The following is a 25,533-nucleotide window of genomic DNA, read 5'->3' on the forward strand; positions in this document are numbered from 1 at the left end:
TATGGTAAGGATACATTACACATTTTTATTTACTGTATTACTTTTTAAAATGATTTTATATTTAAAAAAAAAAAAAAAAAGACAACTCTTGCTACAGCACGCTAACACGTAGACAGACGAAATACACACCAAAAAAAAAGTGTTGTTATTCTTGTTGGATTTATTATTATTCACACTCGGGTCAACATTGTAATTAAATGAGGCAACGGTGACAATTGCTTGAAATGAAAAAATATATATACCAAGTACAAATTATCCATCAGTAATTTGTTAAAAATGTACATTGTAGAATGGAAGAGAAACGACTGTCACGAATTCAACACTGCGACGTTTGCTGGAAAGAATTATGAAACAAGCACACGTGAATGTTACAATTAGACACGATTTCTTTGGAACGTTTCGCTCACATGATGCCAACGCGAAGCGTCCATAAAAGAAACGACTTTAATTGAAAGCCTCCGACATATTGATTTTTGATGTCTACCCATGCGAGCAGCCACGCACGCATCCGACTATCATTGGCAGATGCCTTTTGTTTACCACGTGTGTTTACTACATGCAACAAAAAGCAGCAGCGAAGGAAGTTGATGATCTCTGTGCACACACACACACACACACACACACTGCAGCTGTACAGATTCTTTTTACAATGCCATTTGTGGGGACCTGGGTGCCTTTTAAGGGGCACATTCGGAGGGGAATTGTACCCTTGATGAAGACGAACTGACGTAATCAAGGCAGTTTCTTGTTGCCGAGTCAGGAAGCCAACCCCAACAACATGAAACTACCTAAACCACGCTTCAGCTGCGTGATAAAAAAAAAAAAATCCACGACATGGGGGTGTGGGGTGTGTGTGGGGTGTGTGGGGGTCGGGGGGGGGGGGGGGTTAAAGCCAGTGGCACAAAGACAAAGACGAGTATAGCAAACCAAAAACAGCCCACGCTGCACTACGGGCTGCAGACACCCTACTTTCTTAACACCGCTCGTCGTCCAGGTCATTCCAACCGCACAGAATTATCCAATCCATACATTGCATACACAGAACAGCGTCCGAGCCTGCATGCGTGTACAGTAAATACAACACACAAGTCCATCATCGTAAAGTATCAACACACAGACAGGCATGTGTCCGCAGCTGTCAAACAGCAAACACCCGCTGGGAGATGAATCACACTCTCCCAAAAGAAGGAAATGAAAAAGAAAAAGAAAACATCGCAATAAAGCTCAAGAATATCATGAATTCAAAAGAAGAGTCCTACCTGGACCTGCTCCTATCCACGTGCTCTCCTTGATGGACTGACGTGCTGCCCCCACGCTGTCCATGCCGCGTATCCTCCATCTTTCTTTCTCCTCCATCTTTTCTTTTCTCCAAGCTGCAGCCTCCTTAAGTGTGGCGAGTGCACTTCGCAGCCGGCGCCGTGCATGCGGATTCGCCCTCCTCCGCGCACGCACACCTTTTTAAGCGCATCTTTACTGCTGCGGCACATTATATTTGCAGATCATAAAATCCACCCCCAACGCTTTCCTGGGCGAAGCTGACATTAGATTTTTATGACCTTGACTTACTGTGGTCACCTGGATAATATTTAAATCAAGGTTATGGTCTCTCGCTTCTATTAAAAGCGGCCCGATGCTCTCAGCGGCACTCTCTCACTTTTATTTTGTATTTTTTTTTCCAGGGACAAGTCGGCAACCACTGCCTCCCCTTGCATGTGTCTATTGTTTTGACGCGCTTTGTGCCGTGAGGTGACGTAGCGACGTAGGCATCTCGCGCACGTGCACAGCTGCACGCGTGCATGTCTTCCACACACAGCTTTCTCTTTCACACGATATTATCTTCCGTGTTTTTTGTTTTTTTTTCTTCATCCAAGTGAGTCATTTGGTGCTTTCGCGTCCTGTGTGCACGTGTACGTGTGTGTATGCGTGTGTCCAGATGGAGTTGATGAATGGTAGTGTGTGTGCGTGTGTGCGTGCGTGCGTGCGTGCGTGTACCAGTGAGTGTGTGTGTGCGTGTGACTGTGTTTCTAGACGTAATGGTAGACGGCGCCATGCTCCCTATGGCGGTTCTCCCTGCTGAGCTTCTTGAGCTTCATGCGTCTGTTCTGGAACCAGATCTTGACCTGTCTGTCGGTCAGGTTGATACTCCGGCTGATCTCCAGGCGGCGCTCGCGGGACAAATACATATTGAACAAGAACTCCTTCTCCAGCTCCAGCGTCTGGTGCTTGGTGTAAGGACAGCGCTTCTTCCGGCCGCTTTTGGCCTTCAACCAGCTTCCGGTGGTCTTCCCCGTGGAAGGATCTGCCCAGTGTGCACAGGCAGAAACAAACGGAGACAATGAGTCCAATCGATCTATCTATCTAGCTATCTAATTTTGTATTTTTGTCAAATATAATCAGCTGTCTATACCAACATTTTCTAGGGAAAAAATAATAATAATACTTCCTTACAAAAAGAAAGAAATTACATGAGTTGGAGAGCATATCCAAAATATCATTTAGGATAATAATCATCATCGTGCTTGAGACATTCAAATTTCGTTTTTTGTTGTTGTTGTAAATTGTAGCATGAGCTACCGGGTATTTGCATTCATACGTCTCTGAGATGAAGTTTTGAATGGGTTTGAAGCAGCTTTGTTATTATTATTATTATTGTGCTCAAGGAGTGGCTGTATAGGAATCAAGCCAAATCAATAATAATAATGATAATTAAATGTAGTTGTACCTGGAGATGGGCCCTTACTGTATTTTGACAAGTGAACATACTTCCTTCTTCAATTACCTCTGCTTTGACTGTAATTGGATCAAATTACGACGAACCACGTAAGCGCCTTTATTGTGGTTATTTTACTGTCGGTGGTGGACCTCAGACACTCATAAAGGTTTATTACTTTGGTGCACTGGGGCCAAATGTGTTGAGCAATGATGCTGCATTCTAAAACAAAAAAAATAAATATAACAAATGTAGGCTTAGTAAAACAAGACATTAAGAAAGAAAAAAAGGGTCGAAATTGTTGAAGGGCGCATGCACGTATTTCTGTAGCAAACACACACACACACACACACACACACACACACACACCAAGCAATAGCAGCAGCATAGAAGTATAAATAAGCAAATGATGAGGACAAGCTTAATCAGTCATGTCGACATAGCCTGTTATTTTCTCACCTATGTTGCGTGTGTGAAATGAAGAACATTTGTAAAGTGCTGCTGCATGTGCGGAAGTGAGCCGTTCACTTCAAATGATTGTGTTGTAAAGCGGGGATGGAACACGGCGTTGTGGCCGCGTGCAGTCAAGCACTGGAATTGGATTTACAAAATCGGCCTCACGGTATTCTTCAACGATGTTGGCCGTGGCTTTTTTTTTTTTTTTTTTCTCCGTTTGTCCTAAAAAAAAAAAAAAAAAAAAAAAAAAAAAACCCCAAAGCGCAATCATTTTTTTTGGTTTTTTTTTGTTAATTGATCATATTAAAGGTGTCGCATTTGATGTTGACAGCGCAATTGATGACAGTGTGAAAGTGGTCGTAGGTGAACGAATGAGATCGTGCGTGTGGTGTGTTTATATCACGATAAGTGCTCTTCTCGCATTGTCAGCTTAATGCAAAGGTGTTAATGCCCCCAGGCCGCCCGGGGGAGGCTGGCGTCTGCATTATTGGGCTACCCCGCACTTCTACATAGGGGGGACCGAGGGGGGGCTGGGGGGGGATGAAATCCCGTCAAATGTGGGTGTACCTTTGAATTGGACATCCGAATCATCGGAGCAGCTGTCACTCTTGGCCTTGCGCTTCCTGCCCCGAGCCTCGACTGCCACCCGGCTCTCGTCCCCTGCTGTCTGCCGACCCGAGCTCGGTTCGGCCGCGGCCAAGTGGGCGAGGGAGAAGCCGGAGGGGAGCTGCTGGTCGTCCGGCTGATGGCGTCCCTCGGCGTCATACACCTGGAAGGAGCCGCTCGCTTGGGGCCCGCTGCTATTGTCCCCCAGGCGGACGTAGACGGCCGGCTCTGTTGTGTCTTTGCTCTTATTGTCGTCTTCCGGATAGCGGCCACAAAACGCCTCCTCTTTGACGTCGCACGCTTGTAAACACGCGGCAACAGGTTGCGAGTCCCCCCCGGACTTGGAGTCCGGGCTCCATGTGGCCAGCTGCGCGGGCAGGTAGGGCCCGTCGTGGAAGCCGCCGAGCGGGAGGCCACCGGCTGGGAGTCCGTCGGCAGCCTTGGAGAGAGAGGACGGGGCCACCTTTGCCATGTTCCTCCCTCCGGAGTAGACGTAATCCGGGGCGGCGTGGATGAACATTCCGGGCCCGCCGGAGTAAGCGTCACTCCTGTACGATGACGATCCTCCCATTAAGGAATCCATCAGGAAGTTACCAGCCGCTACGTTATTGGGACATGTCATCTTTTCAGCCCCACTAGTGGATCCTTCCGAGACAATAAGGACAGTAGGATGCTGACATCTTTTGGGGAGGAGGGGGGCGCAAAATAATATATCAGGAACAAAATTATGGATGCTAGGAGACGTGGTCATGTGATTTTCAGACCAATAGCGGCGTGGAAGTGGCCTTGATGCTCCAGACTGCCGTGACGTCAGCGCGGTCAAGTTGGGAAGGGTGAGGCGTCTTCGGTGGAGCAAGAGCGACACCCAGTGGCCGCACGCCGGTCGCGACGGCGAGGCCTCAGCCTGACAAACAAAGGCAAGCTTGCTCGGGCTGCCAGCATTTCCACACCAACTACGTGGCTATTTCTTTTCATTCAAGTTCAAAACATTGGGCTTTCTTAAGCAATCTGTCGTAAAAAAAAAAAAAAAAAGCAATCCTTTTCAAAAGAGAAAGGTAGGTATCGATGATCGATAATCGATGATGTTGTCATTGGTTTTTGTCAACAAATTGACGAGGTTAAGACTAGATTTCAAGGGGGAATACGGAACCTTTCTGCAGGCTAGTTTTATTTTTTGTTAGTTTTTTTTAAATGTCAAAACATACATCAAGAATCTGGTGGTTAAAAGTAGATGGAGTGGATTTTTGTTTATTTATTTATTTATTTTTACTGTCTTGGCCTGCTTCCTCTTTGCAGAAAGGCGCGTGCTACTGTTCACTGCACACAGTGTACTGTATTACCAATTCGAATGTATCCTATATTCCTATTGCTTACCCACCACCAGTTACATTATTAGTTATTATATAATGAATTACACCGATGAGGTCCGTTTACAACGTGAATACCGCTCGAGTTTCCAGTTTGATAAAGAAACTATTCAATAAATGGTGAGCTGGGTGAACATTCATATTATTAGCTCATTATTATTATTGTTGCCGTTTTATTTGGGCGAATAGTGGCACAATTGCTCATTTTTGTTGTTGTTTCTTTCGTTGTTAACACAAAACGCTTTCCAACCTCTTAAATAATTCAAAAACACGTTAAGAATCTATGGTTATCTACACTGGTATTATTTTTCATCAGCAATGTGCTTTCAATTTGGCAATGATTATACTGCAGGTTTGAGTACGCCTAATCTTTTTCTTTGGGCCCGTGTGTGAATTCTAAATACGTACATACTCAGACTGTCGTTATGTTTTGTTTTGTTTTTTAATTCAAATGAAATTGTTCTGTAATATGCATTGAATCGTGTTCAACCGCAGGATTTATTTTGTCTGCTTTTAATTTACTCCAACTGACAAAACAGCTTTGAGTGGGTAACTTTTGGGTGATTTGTCTACACAGAAGTGTGGTGGCTTCAGTTGGACACCCCGCTGCTCTGCGTTTAATCTGCCGAGATGAGTCCAGCATGTTAAACAATGTGGTTAGCACATGACACGTGGTGAAATGAACGTTCCCTGTCTTGAATCGACTTTGCAGCTACTAGGAATAAGCAAACGCCGTGTTTGAACAATTCTTCCCTAGTTAAATGGCTTCACGTCCAAAATATAGTTGGGGTGGGACGGGACAAATCTAAGATTATGGCGGTTCAGTTTATTCTTTAAATACAATTTGAACCGAGTATAGTCGACACCTAATATGGATAGTTGACTGCAAGATGCGAGTTTACCGTGAAACGTGGGCTTTGTGAAAATAAATGTTGATGTAAGAGAAATATAAGTGTCTCTCGTCTTATTTCTTTGTGTTATGTCGTGTGGGATTTCAATATCGTAAATGTAAAGCTCAACGTTAACCACAATCAACAAAATGATACATACATTTACACATCTTACTTTGAGTTGAGAGGGTAATAACCTTCAAGCATAGGCACACACACACACACACACACACACACACACACACACAGGGGCACATACTGCGTGGCAAATTCACTCCTTGCCTGCAGGCTATAACGAAATAAAAATGGGGGTGGTCGAAATTGAGGGGAACGATGAAGTTAAGTAAAGTCTGATTCTGAAATGTAACACATGGCGGTCAAGTTGTGTGTTGCTTCACACTTGAGCTCGACGTGTGTGTGTGCGTGTGTTTTAGGGGAGGCGACCCCCCCCCCCCCCCCAAGAAAAAAAAGAAATCTATATTTGATTTTTAAACAATGGTTTTGAAGGCAAAATGTTAGAATTAAGAGTTAGTTGTAGAACAAGTATTCAGCAAACACACCCATAAACACTATATACATAGTGTATTCATATACAAACATACATATTGCATCCAAATACACAGCTAGCTAGATAGATAGCTAGATAGCTAGCTAGCTAGCTAGCTAGATAGATAGATAGATAGACAGACAGATAGATAGATAGATAGATAGATAGATAGATAGATATATAGATAGATAGATAGATAGATAGATAGATAGATAGATAGATAGATAGATAGATAGATAGATAGATAGATAGATCAATTTGCCAATATTTCACCCATTCAGAATGTAAACGTGTAGAGCACAACACTCTATGTATCCATTATGTGCGCGTGTGCATTGTGCTGTATTATGATACCACAGGTGTAAGAAACATACATGGCTGTCCGAGAAGGAAGCAAGAACACATTTTAAACATACATTGGGGGAAAAAAATAATAACACATGAATATTATGATGCACTATTTGATTCACTATTACATGTTCTTCGTGTATTTTGCCACCCGTGTGACATCAATAATTGGGATTATTTCGCAGTATTACAATTTTAAGGGCGGTTGTTGATTTTGAGCCGTCGGCCTCTTTCAAGCATCTTTGTATTGTAAAGTGGGAATTGTGTGCGTGTGTGCGCGTGGGTTCCCGCGAGAGGAGGGGTTAAACTGCGACAAGTACTGCAAAGGTTGTCTCGAGTGGTTCACGTGGAGAAGTTTTTCAAAGTTTGTTACGAAGCTAGGCAAAAAAAAAAAAAAAAAAAAAAACATGCATAGTCAACATTTACACAACAGAAAATCAATATTTATTTGGCTGCTATTGAATATCTTCTGTCATACTTGATTTTGGAGCAATGCAAAACTAAGTGAAGTTATCTTCCTTTAACATTGTGGTACTTGGATTATATTACAGACTACATTATTTTTTTTTGGGGGGGGGGGAGCAGATATCGGTATACATTTTCAAAGTAACCCTCCTCACCCTGAACATAAGTCATGAGAATCTACAAATGCGGATTTGGCTTTTTATTGAACCACAACCTTTCATTTTCAAGTGCGGCTAAATCTATCTGTCTATGTTTGTGCGTGTTTGTACGTGTTTGCGTGTGCGCGGGACGACACCGCCACTAATTTGCTCCTGGCAGCAGCATCTCTAAATATCTTTCCCAATTGGATGCGAGGAAGCTTGTGCTGCGTGTCCTCTCTCACGCCGCCGTCCATTGCGTGCGTAAGTGCAAATTTACGGCGCCAGAATCGTGGACGCTCTTAAATTAAAACCCAGAGTGGCAACCGCCGTCAATGGAGCGCAATAGCACATTATTAAATGTTACAACTATACAGCGAAACACACCTCTGCAGCCCGAAAATTTGCTCAATCTAAATGAATGCGTTTTGAGCGTTATTTGTGCAGCAATAAGCTGGAGCCCGTTTTATGGCGTCGAACTGTTTTATTGCCCAATAGAACAGGATAGGTGCTGGGATGTGTGCAGTACACCCCAGTATAAAAGCACTCAATAGTCTATAACGCTTTAATTAGTGTTTGTGAAAAGGGGGAAAAAAACGAACACATTTATGAAATTTCAGTTGAAGACCAGGGTGGGGAAAAGGCAATCATTTTAAAATATGAGTGAATATTTGGAAACATGAAAAACAAATCAAGAATCATCTGCTTTTTTTTAAAGTTGAAAAAGTAGGACTTTTATTGCTCTTGTTAAATGTTAAAAGTTACTTTCATTGCGACAAGCATGCACGCTGAAGCTTCCCACGCCGCAATGGTAGTGAAGTTGTGTTCAAGTTCGCGTGGAATACCGCAACAATGTTTTCATATGAAAACACAGTCGGTAATTGTTGGCAAAATAGCGCTGATAGCAAGGATGATTTTTGTTTGGCACCACCAAATGTTTCAATACGCTACAAAATCATATTCATCGCCGGGTGCATTTTTTTATGTATTTATTTACTTTTGTACTTTGTAGAGGTGTAAATTCAGTGCCTGATGCTAACCCTTTAACACAATATTTGGAAACGTTACAAGACCCCAAAAAAATAATAAGAAAGAAATAACTCTAAAGGGTATTTATGTATTTATGTATACTTCATTTTCAAGGTGTTAAATTCATTGCCACAATCTAACCAGGGCCCAACCAAAACAAAAAAATATTTTATTTTAGAGATCGTAAATATTGAAAAAACTAAAACAGTGTTGTTGTTGGTGTTGTTTTACAGGAGTGTGGCTTGCAATTGGAAAAAAAAAAAAAAAAAAACGATTGGTCGCTGCCGCTTCTCAGTTTCATGCGTTACATTTTCATTTTGCTTTAAACGTTGAAGTTTTCATTTCCCGCATAAAAACACGGTCATTCGCCTCCCGGCACAAAACGAGAGTGCACAGACTGCCAGATTGACACATTCCGACATTCAGTCCAAGCGAGGAGTCATTTTGCACGATCCTCTGATGTCACTGTCCACATCAGGAAACATGACCAACATCCCGTGGAGGAAAGAAAACAGAAAGCACAGACACACACACACACACACACAGAGCGAGGCTTTAGTGGCGTTGGGGGGGCGCGGGGGGGGGGGGCGTGAAGGGGGAGCTTTGCCCCCGTGTGCCAATGAGAGGCAACACTGGCAGGGTCGACATCTGATCCGGATGATCCAGGGCCAAGGTTGGTGGGAGTGGCCAGTTGGGGATGGGGTCTCCTTCAGCCTTGATCTCTGTTGGTGTGTGCTTTTGTTACACCGCCCCACCCACCTTTCCCCACCAACCCCAATCGCTTTCTGAGTAAAGTATGCAGATCAGGGCTGATCTTGATTAGAGAAAAAAAAAAAAAAAAAAAAAAAAAGAGCAAAAATGTTACCCGGAAGTGGACAGGTCATGTGGACATAACAAGCCCCGCCCCCCGAAACTTGCAAAGCTTTACCACTGTTAACCAAAAGTGAGTCGTAGTCATGCAAAATTAAACACTTAACCGTGCATGTAAGATACAGATAATACAACAGATTGTTACAGCAGCAATCAAATACACACACACACGCACACACACACACACACACACACAATCGTATTGTGATGTGTGTTTAAATCTTGCACAATTAAAAAACATGACTGTAATGAGGAGAAAGTCTCCACGTTACAAGCACAATCAAGACTATTTACTGCACAACGTCCGAAGGCAGGCTAAGTTACCTGCTGTAGTTTTTAACGCGACGGGTCAAAGTTGAAGCCTGCACACATTCCAGGTCCTGTTCCCACTCATTCTCATTGGCCAATCAGACGCGTGCGCGCGGCGAACACACACACACACACACACACACACACACATCCGGGCTGAGGGAGAGAGAGAGAGAGAGAGAGAGAGAGAGTGAGTGTGTGTGTGCGTGTGTGTTGGTGTGTGCGTATAGGGGAGTCCTTGATTCCACTTTATTGCAGCAGGTTAAAGGTGAAGGCCTTGACATTATTGAAGTTCAAAGACTAGATTTCATTATAAAATGTGGTCCAGTGCACATCATGCGCATGGAAGACGAAAATATGATCCATGACATCTCCAATTTGCTCTCTACTGTAGCCATCAGGCTTAAATAAATACTCACATTAAAATTGAACGAATGAAAGGGGTACTATAATATATATATATATATATATATATATATATATATATATATATATATATATATATATATATATATATATACTATACTATACTATATTATAGTATACTACACTGTAGTGGAAAGACTTGTTTTCCTCCCTTAACGTTTGCAACCAAAAAATGGAGGTGTGTGGGGGTGGGGGCGGGGCGGGTGGTGGTGGTGGTGGTGCAGGGGGGTGGGGGGGGACGGGGGTTGCGGCAGACTTGCACAGTCCGAGTTCATGTCGAAAGCGCTTGGCAAACGTACCCCCCTCGGACATGCAGCCTTGCATGTTTACTATTTACTGCGGAAGAGAACGCCTTTTCGGGCCGAACAGAAGGTGCAATTAAGAGAAAAAAAATAGCCATTTAGTGCCTCTGTCTTTATGGCGGTGTCTAGACTGGACAACAAGAGTGGGGATTCCATTTACTGGGCACTAAAAAAGGTTATCATTGCGCTCTCTGTCTCTCTAGTTTTGGTTGGAAGCAGTATTGCTCCTTTGAAAGCAGGACTTAAAAATAGCCTGAAAGCAAATCAGACCCAAAACGGGCCAGTTCTTGCACACACTGCGAAGTCTGTAAGACACGAGCGTGGAAACGCGTTACGAGGCAAAAGCGTTATAAATGCAGCTCATTTGGGACTAGTAAACATTCAGGTGCTGTTTCAGGCTCGATCTATGAATGCATGCAGTTGCACAAGAAGCACAAAAAGACGTCATGTTTTGCCTATATGCGTTGAGTTTATTTCATAGGTATTATATTAATGATACACACAGGTCGACAGTGTTGTGCCCCCTTTATGGAATCAAACGCACCAAATAATTTAACGAGTATTGGTATTAAAGCTGTTAAAAGAGATTGGGGCTGTGTGGTAAGGAATAGCAGCAGGGAGATGGAGATACTTTCAACCTTATTTACAAGTGCATTGAATTGGCTACGCTGTGTGTATTTGTGTGTCTGTGTGTGCGTGTGTGTGTGTGTGTGTGTGTGTGTGTGTATCATTTCACAGATTGGACGTCACATTTGTCATCGCAGCTTGGAAATATTAGGCTGATATAAACTCTGGCCGAGAAATAATTATAATGATATACTATATACATGGACCAGAGGAGAGAGCCAACAGTTGCCCACGCAAGAACGACTGAAACGATTACATGTTGTTTTTTTTTGTTTGTTTTTTTTTTTTTTTTTTTAACAAAAAAGTCTACGTGGACATTTGGAATAAACGTAAATGAGACATATTTAAGAACAGCATAGTTGATTTTTGTTGTTGTTGTTGTTGTTGTAATTATTATAGGTCTTTTTTTTTCTTTTCTTTGTCTGAGAACCAGCTAGAAATACACCGCCACCCGTGCGCAATAAGAAAATGGCAACTTTTTTGTTTTGTTTGATCACATGCAGGCCTACAAAAAAAAAGTCCGCATTGCACTGTTGGTGATACAGCGTAGACTCCCCCTTAGAGGATGCTTTTGAAGCCCACGTTTACAATTGTTTGACGTGAGTAGCTACGATCTAGGCCTCGGTGCCACTGACCGAGACTGTGACAATGCCCGCTGCCGGCTCACAGCAAGGGATTCCCGGAGAAATACTGCAGGCGATCCCTGCTCAGCTTCTTCTCCTTCATTCGTCTATTCTGAAACCAAATTTTAACCTGTCGGTCGGTGAGGTTTAACATGCGGGAAAGCTGCAGACGTTTCTCCTTGTTGATGTAAACGTTGAAGAAGAACTCTCGCTCCAGTTCTCGGATTTGGAACTTGGAGTAGGGACACCTCTTCTTCCTTGTGCGCGGAGTGCCTACAAAATGACAAGTCCATTTAAATATTGGAAAATGGATTAGGAGAAATACAAAAAAAAGAAAGAAAGAAAGAAAGAATGCAAAACCAAGTAGTTGAAGCAAGGCTTTTGCAAACAACCAAAAAAATAGACTTAAGTGGCGGTACTGATGCGTCAGGGATGATGCTTAAGAGCGTAAACTATCCCACCCGTTCGGAGTAAATAACAGCAAGTGACAGCATCTAAGCACGTGTTTATCTGTTATAAATTGACGACAACAAAAAGCATTATGTGCCCTCGCATTCCTCTGGAGCCGAACTCACAATTTACACACTCTTGGCACTCGTGTTGAAATGCATTTGGCCACATTTGCAATGGCCTTTGCAGACCTCCGTGGACCTATAACTTTGGATCAAACAGGTGACTGCGGGAAATGGAATTTTCTTTGGGGGTCATTTTTTTCCCCCTCTTCTTTCTCCTCATCAGTAAAAATATTCCAAATGAGGCGGAAAGCAACATGGTTCTGTCCGGTTCTGTTGACTCAGCATGCATGTATGTGTCTCCTAGCACGTTGTGCAGCATGGACATGCATGGGCGGCCAAAAAGACATGCAGTGTTTTTAAAAAGACATTTCACAAGACGCCAACAGCAATGTTCTGCCCAATTGGCTTTTACACATGTACGGTGAACACAAGAAGAAGAAAGAAAATCCCTTAATAAAACGCCCAATGCAAGTTCACGATCAAAGTTAACCATTTGTCACAATAGCGCTGTCTCTTTATAAAAATTAAAAAGAATTTGAAAAAATAATAAATAAATCACAGACTCGCCCAGCATGCAGTGTGTATAACACGGCCGTTTTTGAAGCGCTTCACCATCGTAAAAAATCTTCTCATCGCAAGAAAGAGCTTTTGTGAGGTTATAATAAAATCCTTTTGAATGCTTATAAAACTCCACATAAAATGAGAGCGACAAAACAGCGGGCTAGTCCCCTTAACCTCTTCCCCCATTTTACAGCTTATACCTACTGGAGTGGCTGCTTTTGCCGCCGGTCCCTTCCTTGGTGGCCGCAGAGGACGACGTGCAGGAACCCGAGTTGGTGTGCTCCTCCTCCGCGTCGTCGTCGTCGTCGTCGGCGGCGGCGGCGGCGGCGTCTTTGTCCTGCTCCGAGCCTGCCGAGGCGGATTGCTGCTGCTGCTGCTGCTGCTGCTGCTGCTGCTGCTGGGGATCGCCAGCACCTCCGGCACCGCCGGCACCGCCGGCACCGCCGGCACCGCCGCCGCCGCCTTGCAGCTTCCCCCCCTCGGCCTTTTGTAAACAAGTGTCCGTCTGATTGTCTGTGCTGCTGCAGTACGCCGTCTCGAAAAAGCGGTCGAAGCCCTGCGGGAGGACGTTGTTCTTGGCCACGCCGGAGTAGAAGCCCGCAGAGGGGTGATTGGAGCCCGGGTGGTGGTGGTGGTGATGTGCGTGATGGTGGTTGTACGCGCTCTCGTTCTTCATGAGCATTTCCGTCATGGTGGAAGGCGGAAGACAGTCCCTATGCACCAGCTCGTCTCCCGCCGGGTAGCACGACGCGTAGTTGCTCCGGTGGTGCCATTTGCTGGCCGGGTCCAAACCGTAGGACACCTCGCGAACCGGCTGCACTTGAGAGAGGTTGGTGGAGTACGGGTAGGTGATCTGGCGGGACGGGCCCTGCGGAAGGAACGACGACACGGCGGAGAACTCGGGGACGTAGTAGGTGCAGCTGGGGAGGTAGAGGTTGGACGCGCAGCCCGTCCTTTCCCCAAATTCGGATGTCCGGTCCTTGCGCGTCTGGGAGCAGAAGTTGCCCAGGTTCACTGAGTTAAACATCTTTCGCGCTCCGTCGATAAAGATGTTTTGGATACGAGCTGCAGCACTCGAGAAAATTTTGGGAAGGCGAGATGACGCGCAATCCGTCTAAGTCGCCTGGTGGACACGTGATCGAAAGTAGATATTGTCATATATCAATTTGGAAGAGTTGCATGTGTAGGAGTGGTTGGGCTCGTTACATCCATGGGGTTGGGGTGTGTGTGTGTGTGTGTGTGTGTGTGTGTGTGTGAGTGTGTGCGTGTGTGTGGGGTGTGTGTGTGTGTATGTATGTGTAGGGGGGGGGGGGGGGGTAGGGAGGGGGGTGCAAAGGAATCATTTTCATACACCGAAATCAGGAGCGGCACATATGATTTGATTTGACATTAGACACAGAGACTTCGTACTTGTGTTTATGTGTGTTGAAAGGCACTCTCACCCCTAAGCATATTCTAGTATCATGGAGTTTTACAGGTAAGGGGCCATTATTGTGATCATCATTATGATTATTGTTAATGTTTTTGTTTTTGTTTTTTTTATTGCATTGAAGGACCATGGTCATCTCCTGTAACATTTCCTCCACATTATATTTTATCCACAGCATTATTGGCGCTGACATTTACACACAGTAACTATAAAATATGCCTTCAGAAAGTGGCTGGAAGCATGTCAGGGTAGCCAAGCAGTCAAAGAAGCAATTCCATACCATAATAAATATGCTCAGTCGTGCTTCTTGATGCTGTTGATTTTTTTTGTTTGTTTGTTTAGTTGAGTTGAGTTTTTGTTTGTTTGTTATTTTTCTTTTCGTGCGACTATTCGCGCAGGTGGGGCCATCGCAGTCAGGTTTCGCGTCACGCAGGACCATCCGGGACACTTTCACGCTAATCTGTCAGTGGCTTCACGATGCGTTTTGATTCCCATTTGATTTCCATACTGGTGGGCCACACGAGCCTGTTGCACCATGTAGTGAGTATTAAACACAGGTGTCAGCGCGCTTTATGCAACATATGAATTCCTTATAAATGCTATTTTACTGGGGGTGGGGGGGAGGGAGGGGGGGGGGGGTTGTACTCAAATGAAATTGTTGCATGCCTCTCGCCCTTCATCCTCTATAATATCCGTGTTGTTAAACTAACATTTTTTTTCCCACGCAGGATACACAAAATGTGTTTGGTGACTACGCACAATGGAGTCACATGTGGTTTGCTTTTGAATCAGGAGGGGAAACACGAAAGTCCTTTCAGAAAGTACGAGCAGTGAAGCACATGATGTCTCGGTCACACTCACGCAAACAACACTTCAGCTGGTATGAGTTCTATTTGAATATAATAATAATAATAATAATAATAATAATAATAATGAATAATAATAATAATTATTATTCTATTGATTATTGTTATTATTATTAACAGAAAGCTGTTGAAACGCATGACACACGCGGCGTGAAAGTCTCATGTTGCTAAAGAATGTGTCATCTCCATATGTTGTGGTGTGCAGCAACAATAAGCGTTACGTGTACTTCGCCTTCTTTGTGGACAAAAACATATTCCTGATTTCGACATTTTGGCTCCAAAAGTAAATAAGTCCCAGCTGATGCATGTGTGATCTTGTTTTATTTATTTTTTTTGCAGCAGAATGTCGACATTAAGCAGCGGGGGTGTGATTGTTTCCTTTGTTATTTTTTTGTTTTTGAAATAAATTAACGAGTGGTTTGAAAAGATGCGTTTGTTTGTTCTTTCCTGCTTCGTTGTAAACTTTTAATTGTACTGTTGAGGGCCGTCTTAGAGTCTTTATAGACTAACAGATACAATCACACGGTGGAATTAATAAAATGGTCCATTGTTTATGATTATTGGACACTTCCGAAATCCTACAGTAGACTTTTGAATTATTGTCCAATATTTGGATATCGCAGAACTTGCACAAGCGCCTATAACAACACAGCGGCGTTTTCAGTCGAATTGTCCCATTTCGCTCACATAGCGTTAGACAGCATCGCAGTGGTGCGTGTTTGAAAAACGTGGCAATGGCATTAGCTTGTTTACTACCCTTAGTGACAAAAGGTGGTCTCACATGATGCATCCAAGTACAAAGAAAGCAGACAGCTGTCCAGACACAGCACTTGAATTTGACCACTAAAAAAAAATCGCCTCTATACGTCCACCATAAAACTCGCCAATGGCTGTAGTAACACTAAATCCTTTTGTTCTGCAAAAACCATAAAGGCTGAGAATGAGGGGAATTTGGAGAAGGAGATATTCTACGCAAATCACAACAAAACACAACCAGCGCGTATATTTTGCTTTGAGTGTCGCAATCTCAAGCAAACGAACTCCTCCACGTTGACATGATCTCTGGTCGTCCAATTGGAAGGAACAGTGTAAACTTGAAGCAAAGCTCTTGAAGGCAAACGAACAACATGGCCAACGTGAATTTTTGCGCAAGACATACTGTAACGTTCGTTATTTGAGGTGTGGCGCGGCACATGGTGTTATATAGTGTCGATTGCAGGGACTCCGACGAGAAAATTATACTCCTGGTACGTGAAATAAATTAGACTGTTGTCAGGTTGCATATATATATATATATATATATATATATATATATATATAATGATTTCACGCGTGTTTTGTACGAATGTGTGCGTGATCCGCGGCTATAAACATGTGATGTAGTAATAAGGAAACTGGAATTAAAAAAAAAAAAAATCAAATAGCTTGAGACTGCAGATATATGTTAAAATGTGACGAAAGCAACCGAGGCGACTTCCCAGCAGGCACTGAAGCGTTTAAAGCCACCGCCAATAGGCCTTTTGCAGCATTTACATTGGGGCGTTTGTCATAATGTGTCAAAATGTGAGCAGCTGACGTCCATCACTTGGAAATATTTGTCTAGTGGGGGTTTTAAGGCTGCCTATCGCCGCGCTGGTGCGCGTAGATTACCGAAGAATGAGGTTTATCATGTGTTTATTTCCTTGGATGGCTGACTCGCAGCAGCTGATATTCCGCTCGCAGTAGGACCCGGCACAGCCTGATGCTTGCGCTTGCACCAAATGCGCAGCCTGTTTGCACAGAAATGTCTTTGGAGTGTGATCAATAGCACGCGGACTCGAAAGCTTTTTTTTTTTTTTTTTTTTGCTGTAAAATGGTAGCGATTATGCCATATAATAGTCCCATCTTGGTTGAGAGCTGCTAGGTGGAGGTGTTGTCAACGTCGACGCAGCACTGCCTTTACGACCGAGTCTGTGGAATTCAAGCATTGTAACCTCCTTGCATAATTACAACGCTTAGCTGAGGTGTCACCCTCTTGTTAAGAAACTCGCCTCCAAAATAAAGTCGGTTTTGGACGTCGCCCAGGGTCCAAGTATCCCAAAACACGAGTGGAAACACCCACCCACACACACACGCACACACACTCACACACACGCACACGCAAGGGCAGCAATCTCTTCGACTGTGGGCCGGGCTCTATGTTGGGGGAAAACCCGTGTAATGACGTTACTGTCCCCGCATGGCCTAGATAACTTTAATTGGATGTAAGTCGGCCAGTTAAACTTGGCTGCACGAGGCTGCGAATACTTTGAAGCCACACTAACAGGTCTTGTTTTATTTTTATTATTATTATTTTTATTTTTGGGGATTTTATTTGACTGAGCTCTGCGTGAGTGCACCAAGCGTGAAACCTCTGTGGTCACAACATAAGGTCACAAGATAAGCGACGTGTTTTTGTGGGCCATCTCCAGAGTGTATTTCACTTACCACATAAAGCTTTCACAATCAAGTGTTCGCTTTATTATTATTGTTATTATTATTATTAATTGTGATTAAATATGACATTATTTCACCTCACGAGCAACGGTCGCAGCGGACAAACAAACATGGGATGTTTGTTTAATTTTATTGTTATCTTGCAGCGTGCAGAGGAACGCTCATTTGGGAGAAAATTGTGCTGAAATTGTCGAATTCTGTCAATATCAAATTTAAGACATGGAAATGAATCAGACGCCTTGTTGTAAATTTAAATATATTTTGGAGCTTCTGTTTTGACCTCCGGCACTATTCGGGTAATTGCCTAAATGATGCTGATATTACCAATATTTAACACTAACAGTTTGGTACTTCCAATTAAATGTACTATTAATGAAAGTAATTGCAGCAAAAATAAATATTTTATAAGCAAACACCGGACGAACTGCATCTACAGATAAATGATAATTGTTATAATTCACTAGATGGCTGCTAAATGTGCACAGAAAAGAAAATGTCAGGATGACAAATTGAATCATATCATTATAATGTCAAATTAATTCATAGGACAATCAAATAATTTCAAGTTGTCATCAGAAAAGATGAGAAAATGAACAATTGTTTTCGAATTTAAAATGAAATGTATATTATATAATTTAAAATGAAATGTATATTTTTACATGTATATTTTGAACATCTAATCAGCTTCGTTGTGATGTAATTGTATTTATTTGGAGGTGGTGGATTTTAAATAGTGCCAAGTGAGATTGAAGTTAATTGTTTGTCTTAAATCTCGTTCGTCAAGGGAAGAACAGGAAAAAGCACATATTGAAACGTTGATTTTGATTATTTTTTTGGGGGGGGGGGGGGGGGGGGGGGGCGGGGGAATCCGGAGAATGGGCAACAACCTATTTTGCATTTTGACAAATTTTTAAATGTGTGTGTGGGTGTGTGTGTGTGTGCAAACTATTTTGCCTCGTGTGCTAAATTTATTTGAAATGTGCTGCAATCAAAAAAAAATGTGATTTCCGTAAATACGAGTTTCGCAGCTCAATATGGCCTACTTGACCTTCATTGAATTTGTTGGGGGACATCACGCACTCTCACTCAAAATATATATTTTTTCGAAATTCTAAAAATTAGAGGGGGAATTGAGACGTGGGGGTGTATTATATTTCCAATTATTCACACAATTTGATTGAAAAACAGACGTATCTAGATGGATTTTAAACTAAGTAAACACCACAGTTCCGCCTGGTTTTACAATCTAAAAGCCCCCCCAAAAATGAAAGATAACGATATGGAGTCGATTGGCCAATTATTCTAAAATCGCTACGCGGATCAATTTGAAACGTTTTTGGTTTTCTTCTTTTTTTTATTTTTTATTTTTTTGTCGATGAGAGACGCGCGCCTGGCAAACGGGCGTTTAAAAAGCTTGTTGTGAAGATCTCGGGAATCTATAGGGACAACTCATCTAACATCATGTCAAAATCAATACATGACAGCTTGGAAAGGAAACAAGTGAGATGGACCGATCTCTTTTCGGAAAAAATTCAACCGTATACACAAACGCGCACACCCCCACGTGCACGCACGAGCACACACACAACTGGGCAAGAAACAGCGTGTATTTTTCTTGGTGTTTTTCTCGCCAGCTCCGCGCCATAAAGGGCCTGCGGATCAGCTCCAGGGACGGGGGGATTGTGGGGGGGGGGGGGGGACTCCGAACCCATGTGACACAAGTTCTCTGCGAAGGGCACCGTGAAGCTCACTGACCTTTGCGACGTGGAGACAGGCCGCCATAAACACATTTGGTCAGTCTCAAAGTCAAACTTAGTCCTGAGCATGCAGTGACACTGCCATTGTTCCAAGTCCTGCAAAGCCCCAGCGAGGTTTTACAATCAGGATGTCTCAAGGTTCCTCCGCACTGACCAATGTTTTCTTTTCAGGACTTTTTCTTTTATTGGTGGAAGGTGAAATACTGCCAATTAGAAAACATGCACACGCTGGCGCTGGAGGCAAATATAGGAATGAAAAGCTCATCTTTAGGACACTGCGTGAGACTTACTGCAATCACTGAAGAGCTGGAGAAGCGAAAGGAAAAAAAAAAAAAAAAAAAAAAAAACATTCAAGAGGGGAGAAATCGAAATTGGGAGGCAATGCAGCCAAAGTGACGCATGCACATCAAAGTTTTGTTGTACAGGTTCAAGTTAAAGCGGCCTGTTGAGACATCAGGCGGAAAGAAGCCTACATAGTTCAACTGCAGGAAGGGTTAGGTTTACGATTAGGGTTAGAGTCCACAAAGACGTCGAAAAGTATTGGCAAACACAAAAAAAAGTAGTTTAAAAAAACCAATGACAAGCTTTAAACTTAACGTGCGGTTGACGCATGGTTATAAAATCCATTTGAAAGGAAGTATTACGCCTTTTTAACCATCTTTAATGTCATTAAAGTGCACGGGACGCGTGGTGGTATTAGTGTCGTGAATTCAATGATTGTGGTTTGTGATGGCTTTGTGAAAATTATTTTTGAGTATTTTATTTGTTTATTTATTTATTTCTGTTTTGCTTTCAACGCCGATTGACCTTGGACGCTTGGAAATGTGCCCGGCAGAGCTGCATGTGCAGGCCAAAGTCAGCAGCGAGATGAGGCATTCTGCATCCATTACGCCCCTGCGGGCCATTTAACAAGGCAGCAACAAACAAATATGAAGGCACCAGTTTATGTCCTTTTCATGCCCAACTGCGCATTTGACAGCTAAAAACATTACTGCTATGACGCAATCAAATCACTCGAAGCCACCTCATTGTTTTTTGTGTTTTTTTTTCATCGCCTTGGTTACCATTTGTCGCAAAGGGCGCAGTTTGCGCACAAAACAGTGCAGGTTTCATTAAAAGTACCCCAGATTAAACGTTTTGAGTGACAATGGAAATCTTCTTGAAGTCCCAGTTTGACCAGATGTGAGTGAGATCTTTTTTTTTTTTTTTGTGGAACTCCATATGGTCTCGCGGGGCCAAGACGCGTAAGGTGGATTGAAGTTAGAAACGTGAAACATAGGAGTAGTTTTGACGTGGAGGATTCTCGCAGACAAACCAGATCTCCAGCTGTTTGTCATCATCTGCGGGCTACAAAGTGCTTCACCAACTATTCCGACGAGGATGTTTAACATTTTTTGATTTTATTTTTGGATTTTTTTTAAACTCTAAAACGTCATTATGGTGTCAATTGAGCCAACCGAACATTGTGTGGAAACGATAAGGACTTCTGCGTCATTTCGATAACACTGGAGGCGATTATTGAAAAATAAATAAGTAAATTCATTAAAAAAAAAAACGTGAAACAAATGTGTGTGGAATTAAAAAGACATGCAGCGGCCACAATTTAAGTATGAAAAGAAAAGTGAGTAATTGAAGCACCGCGCACCTATCAGCTCACAGCGATTCGTGTCCTGGCACGTCCACTAAGTTAATTGATCCAATTGAGCTGTGCAAAAAAAAAAAAAAAAAAAAAAAACCCTCGCGGGACGAGTGAGAGTGAAGTGAAAAGACAACAACAAACGGTTCCATTGGTGAAAGCAAACACATGTTGTCAGCGACACACACAACACGCAGTCCGGCGTTGCTTTACTCTTCCTTGCCAGTAGGGAGAGCTTTGCGTCTATACATTTATAAGGCCTACTTTTATAAACCGCTTAATATGCATGCGTGCAAACCAGAGGATGTGGGGGTGCATGTAACCCCCCCCCAAAAAAAAAAAAAAAAAAAATAGTGGGTCCAGTGGGTTTGTGGAGCATTAGGGACTTTACAGAGCTGTTGCATGTTTAGCGACACCGTTACAGGCTTGTGGCGGATCCATATTAAGTTCAAGCTGAAAGGAAATCATGTTAAGAACGAGAGAGAGAGAGAGAGAGAGAGAGAGAGAGAGAAAATCATGCATTGCGTATAGCAGGAAAAGGAGCGAACGCTTCAATGTTTTAGTTGCGAGTTTTCTCCGTACAAGGGCTGGTGCATATAGCTCACCTCTGTCGTGTACCTTTTTGTATTCAGGCGGCCCTAATAAAGCAAGGCCAACCTGTGTGGGCTCCTAATTCTTCGAGTTCACAGCGTGTGCAATTATGTGCCAACAAAACACCCCCTCAAATACTTCCAAATGTGCCATTACTGTTCAGATCTCCACTTCAGTGCCGCTGACGCTTATATTTTGGGAGCATGTAACAGGTCAGGGTCCAGTAACATAATCCCGCTCGGCCGGCCCCAATGACAAGACTGCGGGAACAGCCGTAAACGTTGCAATATTCTGTTTATTGAAGACCGTACGCATATACATTCATATCATTACTATACAAGACAATGGAGCAATCCTTACAAGCGCAAAGAAAGGAATGCAAATGAGGGACGAAAAAAAGGAACCATCAGAACAAACAACTACTACACTGAACATTTTTGGATACTTCTGTAGATATGAAAACTTTTGGCAGTATATAATATAATAGGCCTACATTTCCGACTCCCACACGACCACAAAAAGGCTAGATGGAATGCGACATTATTGTTCAAGACGATCGATAACATAAAGCACCAGTACACAGCAATAACGGACCCTGCGTGGAACGGGGATCCACACAATGCGGGTAACATGTTTCATTACATTTGATAAAGTTATGCACGAGTACGAGGTAGGAAGAGGACAACAGGCGAGGACGTCGAGGAAGAGCTCGCAGCGCCCGTTCGTCCTTCCTCGTAGAATAACGTAAATAATCATCATACATTCTTTGTTGGTGACGAAGACGCTTGCTCGCGTTTCAAATTGTACAGGAAGAAAATATAAAAGAGAGAGAGAGAGAGAGAGAGAGAGAGAGAGAGAAGACAGCGAGAGAATTTACAAGAGAAAAGTCACCTACATTAAAAAGTGGCCCGCATATTATGACTTGTAGTGATTTCACATTAATAACATGCTGCAAATACATTGCTCACTGCTACAGTTGACTCGTTGGACTTGACAGATGGCGCGCTGCGTTCGCGCTGCTATAAGGGGGCACACACAGATACTTATATTATTATTATTATTATTATTATTATTATTATTATTATTATTATTCATTATTATTATTATTATTCATTCATTAAGATATCTACTTATTGTGAGCACCAAAACATCTGAAATTATATTTTAGGCCTGGAAAAAAAAAAAAAAAAAAAAAGTCTCCTGCTCAAATGGCACCATCAGGCCTTAAATGCATTCATATTTCCATTTAACTATAATATTTTTTAAATGCGGACATGGAAATGTTGTTTAAAAGATTATATGTCAACTAAAATATTATTGAATCCATGCAGCAATTCTTAAGAGGTCATAGAAATGAAACAGTACAATCAAAGCAGATGAGCACATGTCATTGCAGTCATTGTAATGCACACCAATCATCAAGATGGCGAATTTGTCAGCGTTTGAATCGTGGCTCTCCTCCTGCAGACTTCCTGCCCGTGACCATGAACGTGCCCATGCATGCACAATGCGTGGGCCAAACTATGGGATGTCCTATACAAATTGTGTGCGCGTGTTTGTGTTTGTGGCGGGACACATTCCACGCTGCTATTTGATCCCATTAGTGGAATGGTTGCGTGGATGCAACCACTCTGCAAGTGCTGGTGATTCTTTTGAATGTATAGCTTTATTTCGGAGCTTTTAACAAAAGAGGCCCTTTTCGTTTCTCATTCACACACGCGCGCGCGCGCACGGGCGCGCACACGCACACACGCAAAGCTCATTTAGTGTGTTATTTCAAATTGGGCTCTTTGTTCGAACACACTGCCTTGAAATTGGGGAGTTCTGCCTCATTTCGAAGAAGCTCCCCAGATTTGTGCTATGACAGCAAGGATTGAATGTCATACACTGGCACGTGTAGAGAAGAGATGGAAAGGTAATGAAAAGGGTGGACGAATAGAGCTTAATTGGAAAGATGACGAAGAGAGGCCGTGCATGCACTTGAAGACCAAGCGAACACAGAAGGTTTGGCTATTTTGTTGTTGTTTTGTTTTACTTGTTTTTATTTGTATTTTTTTAATTTTTTTTTTTTTTTCAATTTTTTTTGGGTGGGGTGGAGGGGAAGTGCCTTATTGATTCACCTTCTGCAGCCGCATCAGCACTAAAAGTAGGCCAGCGCTTGTTCCCTCAGCATGAGTCTCTTCTTCTTCATCCTGCGGTTCTGGAACCAGATCTTCACCTGCTGGTCGCTGAGGTTGAGCCGGTCGGAGAGCTCCCTCCGCCGCTGTCTGGTGATGAACTCGTTCAGCATGAATTCACCCTCCAGTTCGGCCAGCTGAAGTTTGGAGTAAGGTTTGCGCTTCTTCCTGGTCCGTGTGTGCATCGGATACCACGGGGCACCTGGATAAGGAAGAGGGGGAAAGATGGTGAGGAGGAGGGGGCGTGGGGGACGGGGTGCAAAATCACGGTCACCTCCAAGGTTATGAGGAGTCTGCAGGGGCGTCAGACTACTGGGGGCTCGCTGAACATAACCATCACGTTGCAATAACCACAAATGGATGTCTAATAGCAAACGCAATGGAAACGTTTCCGAATCAGAGAAATGAAGCGTCTGGAATCAGTCACATCCTGCAGACGAAACGTAATGGAATTTGTTTTATCTCTTGCTCCAGATAGCATCGTGAAACCAACAGCAATGTAGGAAGGAAGTCGGACAAAGATCCATCCACATTTATTCGTTGTGTTCATTTGTCATATTCCTCCAGCATAGCAGCATGCTCTGCGTCACAGCAGAAAGTTTTATTGTTGCAGTTAAAGTTACATTAACGTGATCATCAACCCCTGCTTGCTTTATATGCCAGTTTCTGAGCACGTTAAATTAGCGTTGAGTACACATGCAACAGATATTAATCCCGTTTACAACTCATTAAAAACAAGAGCGAGAAAAAAAAACCTCGTCTCGAGGCATTCACGCGGGGCGGATCTCTCTCCATATATATATATATATATATATATATTTATATTTTTCCTTTTAATTAAAGCGCAACGTGAACGTGGGCGCGCCACTTTGAAGCGGCCACCAAAAGACAAAAGTCACAGGCGAGGTGCGTGCATGCGTGCGAGGGGGCCCGCCGACAAAGATGATGTGCTTTGGAAAAAGGGGGCTCCACGGTGGAGTGAAGGCAGAAAAGCACATGGCGCGTGGAGTATTTTGAGGGCAACCCCTAGTGGCGTGTGCGCACCACGCAAGTGCTCCTGCAGTCGCCACAACATTGACGGTGACCGGCACTAATTAACGCTTTTCTGCACTCGTATGCGTTTGTAGGAACACATTTGGCATATGAAATGGAAAGCACCCACCTCCGCCTGCGGCTATGTTGCTCGCGTGGCTTCCCGGGGACACCAGGCTCTGCGCGTCGCCGGATGGGGGCTTGCTGCTCTCGTTGAGCAGGGACGAGCTGGAGTCGGACTCCAAGGACTGACAGGACGGAGGGTCCTGCGTCAGCTGCTCGTTGCCGTACTCGTATTTGGCGAAGGCGGCTGCAGCTGAGGCGCCGGAGCCTGCCGCGGCGCCGATCACGGCGTGCATCCCGTGCTCGGATGTTAAGGATGCGGAGGATGTGTCCCTCGCCCTGTCCTCCCGCTTGAGGCCACCTGAGCCCGAGCCCGAGCCTCCTCCTCCGCCGCCGCCGCCGCCGCCGCCGCACGCCTCCCGGGCGCCGTTACTGTAGTAACACTTGGCCTCCTCGGCTCTGCTGATCTCACACGAGCGGTTGAACGAGGGGTTAATGGAAACGGGGCTGCTGAAGTAGGATTGGGAGTATCCATTGCACGGCTCCGAAGGATTCCACGGGAGGGAGCAAACGTTGTCCCTCCTCGGATAGGAGAGAGACGGTAGCCCCGCCAGTTGTCCCCCCGAGGCTCGAAAATTGGGGAAATAAAAGGTGTCTCCGGTGTGGATGTTTACCAAAGGTCCCACAAACCCCGGATTAAGGAGATTATGTTCGCCCAT

At 43.7% G+C, this 25,533-nt stretch overlaps 3 protein-coding genes across 3 annotated transcripts; all 3 read right to left on the bottom strand.

Moving 5' to 3' along the window:
* Positions 1-1,373: 1,373 nt before the first annotated feature.
* Positions 1,374-10,484, bottom strand: hoxc10a (homeobox C10a). The gene is given in 6 exon segments (XM_061686606.1): positions 1,374-2,299; positions 3,734-4,399; positions 4,402-4,507; positions 4,509-4,598; positions 4,600-4,670; positions 10,460-10,484. Coding segments are annotated over 6 exon segments (1,233 nt in total). The 3' UTR covers positions 1,374-2,024.
* A 1,268-nt stretch (positions 10,485-11,752) lies between these two features.
* On the bottom strand, positions 11,753-13,946 carry hoxc11a (homeobox C11a). The gene is given in 3 exon segments (XM_061675432.1): positions 11,753-11,985; positions 12,993-13,823; positions 13,826-13,946. Coding segments are annotated over 3 exon segments (1,185 nt in total).
* A 9,736-nt stretch (positions 13,947-23,682) lies between these two features.
* On the bottom strand, positions 23,683-25,533 carry hoxc12a (homeobox C12a). The gene is made up of 2 exons (XM_061675540.1): positions 24,882-25,533; positions 23,683-23,921 (listed from the first exon to the last, which is right to left on the bottom strand). Exons 1-2 carry the CDS (start codon positions 25,531-25,533, stop codon positions 23,683-23,685), a joined length of 891 nt encoding a protein of 296 aa, XP_061531524.1.

The sequence above is a fragment of the Phycodurus eques genome, chromosome 1 (genome assembly GCF_024500275.1).
Source record: "Phycodurus eques isolate BA_2022a chromosome 1, UOR_Pequ_1.1, whole genome shotgun sequence".
Classification (NCBI taxonomy): domain Eukaryota; kingdom Metazoa; phylum Chordata; class Actinopteri; order Syngnathiformes; family Syngnathidae; genus Phycodurus; species Phycodurus eques.

Coding starts and splice junctions, on each gene's coding strand:
- hoxc12a (XM_061675540.1), bottom strand. CDS start 25,533: ATGGGCGAACATAATCTCCTTAATCCGGGGTTTGTGGGACCTTTGGTA. Junction 23,922..24,881: donor CAACATAGCCGCAGGCGGAG/GTGGGTGCTTTC, acceptor TTCCTTATCCAG/GTGCCCCGTGGTATCCGATG.